The sequence below is a fragment of the Falco naumanni genome, chromosome 6 (assembly GCF_017639655.2).
Source record: "Falco naumanni isolate bFalNau1 chromosome 6, bFalNau1.pat, whole genome shotgun sequence".
NCBI lineage: Eukaryota > Metazoa > Chordata > Aves > Falconiformes > Falconidae > Falco > Falco naumanni.
In genome coordinates, this window is record NC_054059.1 from 22,328,009 (window position 1) to 22,335,777 (window position 7,769).

Here is a 7,769-nt window from a genome sequence, read left to right on the forward strand (position 1 = left end):
ACATTCCACAGTGGAGCTTTACACATGTCTTCTGCTTCAATTAATCTTGGGGACTTCACTGCAGAGGCAGCTAGCAAAATTATGCCAGCCAGTTGCTTACAAAGTGCATTCTTATAATTAAAGAGCCAGCAATGACACTATTTTCCTTTAACCCGCTAATGCTAACAAGCACCAGGAATTCCTGCAAAGCACCATGCAAGACACATGCGTTTAATGCTTAGAATTTTATATTGTTATTTAGCAATGAGACAAGTTTCTGGGGTTTGTTTGGGTTTTTTAAAAGATTTAAAGTGCCTCATACCAAACCGTGAAGTGTCACATGGCATCAAATGAAGTGCCGTCACAGTTAAGAGCCTAATGCAAAAATGAGGCACACACTTCAAATACACAAGTCAGAAGGGTAATTTCCAAGTGATGCTTTTTAGCCGTTTTTAATACATACTTACATATAGGGGAGCTTCTAGTGTTGTAGTCACTTAACTAGACATGCTCACGTTAATAGTATGTTGAAGCGACATTACTTTACAAGGTTTTATAGCTATTTCCATGGATATGACATCACATTTGTCAAGTTGAACGAATTATTTCAAATAAACAAGTCATTTTTTTAGTGCTTACACTGCAAAAACTAAGCTACAAATAGCAAGTAAAAAATAGGCATTATTTTAATCAGTAAATGAAACTCACAGTAGACAATTATTCAATAAAATACTTTTATTTATGTACACAGTGTAAAGATGCTGTACCATTCAACAAACATTATATTGTACCAGAGCACGCTTGAATTTACTTAACACTTCTAAATTCACTTTAAGTGGGAGTCTCCCTGAGGTTAAGAAAGGTGTCCTATAACTGTACACTGCATCAATATTTAATCAGTGTTATCAGGAAAAACCAAAAACCCCTGAAAAATTAGAACATGGGTACTTAGTGGAAGAAGGGCCCAACAGTAACTGCTGAAAACTTATTAGACAAAGGTATCACTGTGGTAACATGACTGCTGCAAGATCATGACCAGTACTGCAAGTAAGAGAAATATTACAGAAAAACTGGTGGGTGGGAGGGAAAACTATGACAGATTTTGGGAAAAAAACATAAAAAACAGGACACAAATGGAGGCAAACACAAACTGTGATTTAGGAACGCTGTATAAAGACAGTAAGAACCAGAGACTTGGCCAAGGTGTCTTAGATCAGACATTTTTCTTTACCAAAACCAAACCAAACCCCACAAAACACTCCCACCCCCATCATGATCAGTGTCTCAAACAGCACTCCTTGAATAAGCTTGCCCAGGAAAGCAGGATGAAGTCTCCAACAGTCACCTAGGTAAACAAAAAATTCACCCAAAACCATATTATACAAGTTTTCCAAATCATGGCAGGAGCACAGCCTGTGACCTGATCCAGCCACTACTGAGGCTGACTGTGAATCTTCTACATGAGGTTGCAGATGAGGCCTTATGACAGGCCCAACAGGACTAGAATTAGTTTCACATTAACAAAGTTTATAAACAAATTACGGCTAGTCTCCCTTTGGGCTGAAAAGCAGCACTTAAATTATAAGAGTAGTTAGACACCAAAACCCTCAGAGAACTTTTTCAGTGTTTTTTTGGAGCAGCAACGCAGTCATCCACAATCATAAGCCAGAAAACCCTCTTGAAGGGAGCAGCCAAAAGGCAATGAAGAAAACACTCAAGTGTAAAAAAAAAAAAAAAAAAAAAAAAAAAGAGGCTCTGTGTAACATAACTAGTAACTCCAACCCTAAGCCAGCAAGATGAAGAAGAAAGGCTGTCTGTATTTTTATGCCCTGTTGTATTTCTAGCTGGGCTGTAAAGTGCCCTCACCTCTCAAACCAACAGAAATGAGTGCTGCTGTTTGCTTTATTGCATAGCTCTCTTGTTCTAGCAGTGTTTAGGTTAACAGGTGTTCTTAGGTATTATTAACTAGGTAGTTAAGACAGGCAAAATATTTTTAAATATGCCATAACAGTCTTTGCATTAAAAAAGCCCACAGTAAGATAGATACCGAAAAGGCTGCCTTATTATGATAAAAAAATACTTTGAATGAAAGATTATAAACCCACTTAAAATTACAGAAATTAACAATACAAAATATTAAACTTTAAAATTTTGGTGCCACTGACATAACCATCCATCTCTTTGCTTTAACCACACCTAATTTTTTTCAGTCCCATATTCACTACTAATCCCAATCCTCCGTGTTCTTGTACTTCAACACATAGAAACTTCACCACCTTTAGCCAGCCACTACAAGAATTACAGCCTTGGCCCAAACTTACTTATCTTCTGATGCTTCCATTTTCTGTTAAGATTCTTCAGAATTATGTGGCTGGAACTTTTATAATTATTACCTTGTTTTATCGATTCCAAACATTTAAATTTTAAGCTGCATAGAGCACAACACCATTTTGATATCTGGTTACTCACCCTCTGCCTTCCCCCCTGGAACTCCTACAAATGAGGTCTGGATTCTGCAAGATAGGCATTTGGATATCATAGCTGGGTTCGGCTTCTAAGGAATTCATCCCTCCTAAGGTACTTTTGACATTACTCTCCTGCACACAACTCCTCAGGAGAGGTATGTAATTTCAAGTCTTAGAGAACTCTTTTTTTATATAGGAAGGCATCCAGACATGAGACACTGCCAAAACACCACAACATCATTCTGGCCTGCTTAGAAGGTAGCACAAAATTTAGATTTTCTGTACTGAGTATCAGCAGAGTAATAGGTAGGGTTGCTGTGTAAAACTACTATGACCCTCTCAGCCCAGTTTTGAACAGGCAGTTTCAGATATTCACCATTTCATCACTATCAACAAGATCTGGCTACACATTTGTGACCTAATAGTAAGACGTTTCCTCCTCTTTATAGAGAAGCTCTTAACTCTGTGCTTGCTGCATTCCCTAATTCACTTTATGTAATCTCACCACTAGCTTTCTCCCTTCACTTACCAAAAATTAATAAAATGTAGTTGTTTACACCACACAATGCTTCCCGCACACACTTAAAACAATACGCTCCACCACAGATGAGTACTCAAAGCCTCTAAGGCATGCCATGACCTAAAATTCTTCACAGCTTGGGCTTGCCCAGTCATTACTTTGGAAAATAAATCTGTGTAGCAGTCACATCACACTACACAACAACGTTTCAACTATCAGGCTTTTTATCTCACTAGTTCAGTGCACCAAAGCTAATTAGTAGCTTTGTCATTCTCCTGCCACTGGGCGTCACTCTCTTCCATCGTGATCTTTACACCTTTATCCACTTCCCAGCATTTCACCCAGAAACCATCAGACCAATACTGTTAGTGGGAGAACATCTACTGCAATTTGCCAAGTCCCTGTCTAAAAAGTAACCCTGTTCTTTAGGTCAAGGAAAGATTCAGTGACATGGCAGGTAAAGTGCAAAGGATTGTTAGCATCACTTTGTATGTTCTTCAAAGTAAAATAAAAATAGTAAAAGAACAATTGAACTCCTGAAGGAGGTGATATGGGGTTTCCTCCACAGAGGAGTCATCTCAGATTCTAAAACCCTCTATAACTAAGAAAATTTCCAAAAATAAGAGAAACCATAAACAGGAGCGCTAGCAGAACTAACTGCATGACCACTCATGTGGTCAAGAAAATAGTTTTAATAACCAACCAGCAATCTTTTCAGGGATGAAACAAAGTTAAACATTCTGTCATTGCCTCTTGTATTTCACTGATTTCAAGTCTGGAAGGGACCACTATGATTACTTAGCTAGACCACCAGTATAATGAATGCCTGCATCCCCATATGTATATTTGTGATGGATATGAACTCTTCCCATACTGACAGCAACATGGAAACTACAACTCACTTTGACAATGAAACTCAAACAACTATCTTCCTCAAGTGCACTTAAAAGAAAAAAATAAAACCAAAACCCAAACACAGCCATGACTGCATTCCGCCACTGACCAATTCAGCCCCTTGGAATGACTTAATGGCACACAGGAACTAGGTACCCATGCATACCTAACTTGGGTCATAACTGACCTTAATAAACAATTTAACATAGCTTCCAGTATCAGTATCTCTGACATATGTGAAGTAGAATTTAAGCTAAACTTGATTCAAGCCGAGCTTAATAGACAACGAAACTATAAAGCCACTTTGAAGCGTTAGGACAAAGGATGCCGTTATAGAACATGTCACTACTACATCATCAAATACTGTCCAACCTGATGGTTGGTGTAATTCTTAACTAAGAAGTCGAAGATCTTGTGTGTATGCACATATGAAACAAACAATGCTTTTAAATACTTTTGGTGCATACAGAATACTACCAGCAAGGAATCAATGCATTAATGAGCTTCTCGCAAAGGCTTCTAGTTCACGGGCAAAGAATTACTTCGCATTGTATCCTTCTACTACCCTATTAGGAAACAGATGTTTCAGTGTTATATCCTCTTCTTCTGCTGTGTTTCACCATTCAGTTTTCCATTTTCCATTGCTTTATTTTCAAAGTTCCAGTCAGTTGGGCTGAGGAGTTGCTGAGTTTTTTTGTATGTCCAGTATGGGTTGAGTATTAGTGTAACGGCAAATAATCCCGAAAATAAAACAATGAAATGAAGCAGTCCCAGATTTTCCATCACAGAATTCCAATTGAAAATACACACCCACCACATGTGGTAAGTAAGAATCATGCGACAGTGAAACAGGTGGATCATCACCCACTGGTTTGCCTTCCAGAAAAAGGTGTTAGCACAGCCAGCCTAGAAAAACAAGAACAGAAAGTATGCAGAAGTGATAAGTACTTCAAGATAAGGAACTGAGGAATCTGTAGAACTAATCAAATACCCAGCTTTCACACACGCATACTGTCGGGCATTTTTTCAATGTAGAGCTATGATATTCCACACGCATACGGCAACCCAAACTCAGAACGAATCTGACCATCTCACTCTCCACACGCATACAGCATCGCACAGAAATCAAAACAGAGGACTACAGAACTACCATCATGACAAAAGCAAGTATCACAGTAACATGGATACTGGTTAGATGAACACAGTTTTGCTGAAAAGCTGTCTAGGGAAACCACAGATTACTTATGTACAAGTGAGATGCACGAAAACTGTTACAAACATAATTTGAAAATTATCATATTCTTACCTTTAGAAGCATCCAGGAAATGCATGTTGAGGGAGTACTCATCTCCAGCAACATTCCCATCAAAGGCAGATAATGTCCAGATTTCACATTAATTACGAGACCAGCTAAGCCACCAAAAGCAAGCATGTGATGAACTACCAAGAACACATCAAATGTTCTAAAAATAACATTAGACACGTGAACAGCTACATTTTCAAGCAAGAAAAATCCAGCAGCTATTAAACAGTTAAACCAACTCCACTTTTGCTGCGAATACACTTTGTCAGCATGGAAAACAGGATCTATGAGCAAAGCCCATAAGCCAGCAACACAACTCTGGAGTCCGAACATACCACGTGTGACTGCCATATTCCAAAACACCTTCTCCTTTGCATGTAAGGCACGATAAGTGGTACTTATCCATGAAGACAACCAGTGAGACAGAAGAAATACTCCCAAGTAGATTAAAAAACCAGCAGCTAAAAATGTCAAACGAACTTCCCATAAGAGATAGTCCCAGTCAAAAATGGTCCCAAACACTGGGTCATCCTTTGTAGGATTCATTTCTTCTTTTTTACAGAGCAAAGCTTTGCATGGGGCTTCTCACCCGCACTATAGTCTCCTTTATGCTTATTCAGCCTCTGCTATTATGCAAACCAGAAACCATGAACTCTTCCATCTGGAACAAGGAGAGGAAAAAAAAAAAAGTGAATTTTTAAGTCATCCATATACATAGCTTCTAAACCATAAAGAACTCATTTCCACTGCAGTTATGTCTTTGGTCCTGTTGCCATTAAGCATATTCAAACCAAAGACAGGTAGCCAGACAAAAAAACCTTTAGCAATGTGTTTTAAGATTAACAATTGGGCTGGAAAATCTGTGCTAGTACAAAGTAACACACTGAAACAAAAGCTGAAGAGGGCAGAGTAGAAAGGCAAGAAAGAGGAAGAGAAAACACAAAGTAAACTCTATTTTCTTACTTATTTCGACAGCAGTGTGCTGTTATTGTACTCCAATATTCTCCTGCTCCCCTGCTTTTCCCTCACTGGTTTTCCACCACTTCCCTCACTGGTTTTCCACCACTTCCTATGCCTTTGGGTACAATTCAGAATCTCAAATACAGATCCGGGACATAAAACTACAAAAACTACACAGAAAGCAGGGCCAGTTACACAGAAAAGGGCTTTCAGGATCATATCTCAAAACAAGACTTTGCAATCAGTTTCTGAATATTAAACCACTTTCCAAAACAAAACATACTCCAAAAAGGCAAGAAGATTATGGAATGCAGACAAGCAACATTAATATGTATTAACAACATTAGTGTAATTAACTGAACAGCAAGTGCCTCAAGTTCGCTGAAAGTTCCTGAACACAGCACAGTTCAAAAACAACAATTGTGGGGAGGGAAAAGCCAGATACTACTAAAATATCTGAATGCCAGCTCATTTTATGAAATATTTAAGTGATAACAGCGTGACCACTGGACCCACCGCAGCCTGTAAATGCTCAAACCCACAGCGCGTTCGGCAGTTCGGTGGGAGCTGCACCAAAAAAGCCAGAACGACCACCTCGTACAGAGCCCCCGGCGGGATGCCCCCGCCTCCTCCAGCACGCCGCAGCCCCGCCACCACAACCCAGTCCCCGCCACCACACCCCAGTCCCCGCCACCACACGCCCTCCCTGCAGGGACCCGCTCTGCCCGGCCGCTGCCCGCAGACGCCCCCTCCAAGCCGGGGCGGCGGGCTGGCAGCGCCGTCCCAGGGCCCGATGCCCGCCCCACGGCCTCACACCTGACAGCACCGACTCGAAGGTGGGGTCCCAGCAGCTCCCCCCACCTACCGGCGGAAAACCCGGGGTAACCTGCACTAATCCGATGGCACGAACAGGCCCCGGACAGCGCGACCCACTGCGACAAGCCTGGCCCCAGCCGGGCCGCGGCAGCTTCCCCGCTCCCGCGCAGCCCCCGCCGCCCCCCGCCCCACCCGCCGAGCCCCTCAGGCAGAGCCGGGGGGACGGCCCCGGCGCACAGACCTCACTCACACCCGCCGCTGCTCACCGCCAGCGCTGCCCACGATGGCGGGCCGGCCCTTCCCGGCCCCGGGACTGCCACGGCAGCAAGCCGCCCCCACCGGCCTCCCGGCAGCGCCCGGTCCGGCCCGACCCGCCGGGGCTCCCACAACAACAGCCCCAGCGGCGGCGCCGCCACACGCCCCTCTGCGCATGCGCCAGACGCCGCCGCCGCCGCCGCCCCCTGCGCGCTGGCCCGGCGGCACGAACCACCGGCGGCGCGGGGGGGGGGACGCGGCTAAACCATTTGGGCAGGAGGCGCGGGGCGGCGGGGCGTCTGGCTCCGGTCCGGCCCCTCGGCGCCGCGCCGCCCCTCCGGAGGGGAGCCTTGCGTACAGGGTGTTCTCCTCACCTAACAGCGGGCTACCGCCACCACTGAAAGGTTAGCATTTACACGTGGCTGTTCCACAATAACAGTACAAAAAGAGAACGAGCAGTGATGCCATAGCCGGTACCTTCAACTGTAATTACCCAATTTCATTAAAGACGGCAAATTATTAAAGTGATGTCACGGAGTTCTGCTCTATGAATCTCTCCATACTTGTGGAAACCGAC

The 7,769-nt window shown here is 43.2% G+C and overlaps 1 protein-coding gene across 3 annotated transcripts; it reads right to left on the reverse strand.

Moving 5' to 3' along the window:
- Nucleotides 1–1,214: 1,214 nt before the first annotated feature.
- CLN8 (CLN8 transmembrane ER and ERGIC protein) lies at nt 1,215–7,369 on the reverse strand. 3 transcript variants are annotated; one of them, XM_040598494.1, is made up of 3 exons: nt 7,204–7,369; nt 5,165–5,822; nt 1,215–4,764 (listed from the first exon to the last, which is right to left on the reverse strand). In XM_040598494.1, the coding sequence occupies exons 2-3, from the start codon at nt 5,705–5,707 to the stop codon at nt 4,450–4,452; spliced, it is 858 nt and encodes a 285-aa protein (XP_040454428.1). In that variant the 5' UTR covers nt 5,708–5,822; nt 7,204–7,369; the 3' UTR covers nt 1,215–4,449. The 3 variants fall into 3 exon arrangements, with proteins under 3 accessions (XP_040454428.1, XP_040454429.1, XP_040454427.1); XM_040598495.1 differs by having other exon boundaries at nt 7,188–7,369; XM_040598493.1 differs by having other exon boundaries at nt 7,179–7,369.
- Between the last annotated feature and the right edge of the window lie 400 nt (nt 7,370–7,769).

Coding starts and splice junctions, on each gene's coding strand:
- CLN8 (XM_040598494.1), bottom strand. CDS start 5,707: ATGAATCCTACAAAGGATGACCCAGTGTTTGGGACCATTTTTGACTGG. Junction 4,765..5,164: donor TTTCCTGGATGCTTCTAAAG/GTAAGAATATGA, acceptor TTGTTTTTCTAG/GCTGGCTGTGCTAACACCTT.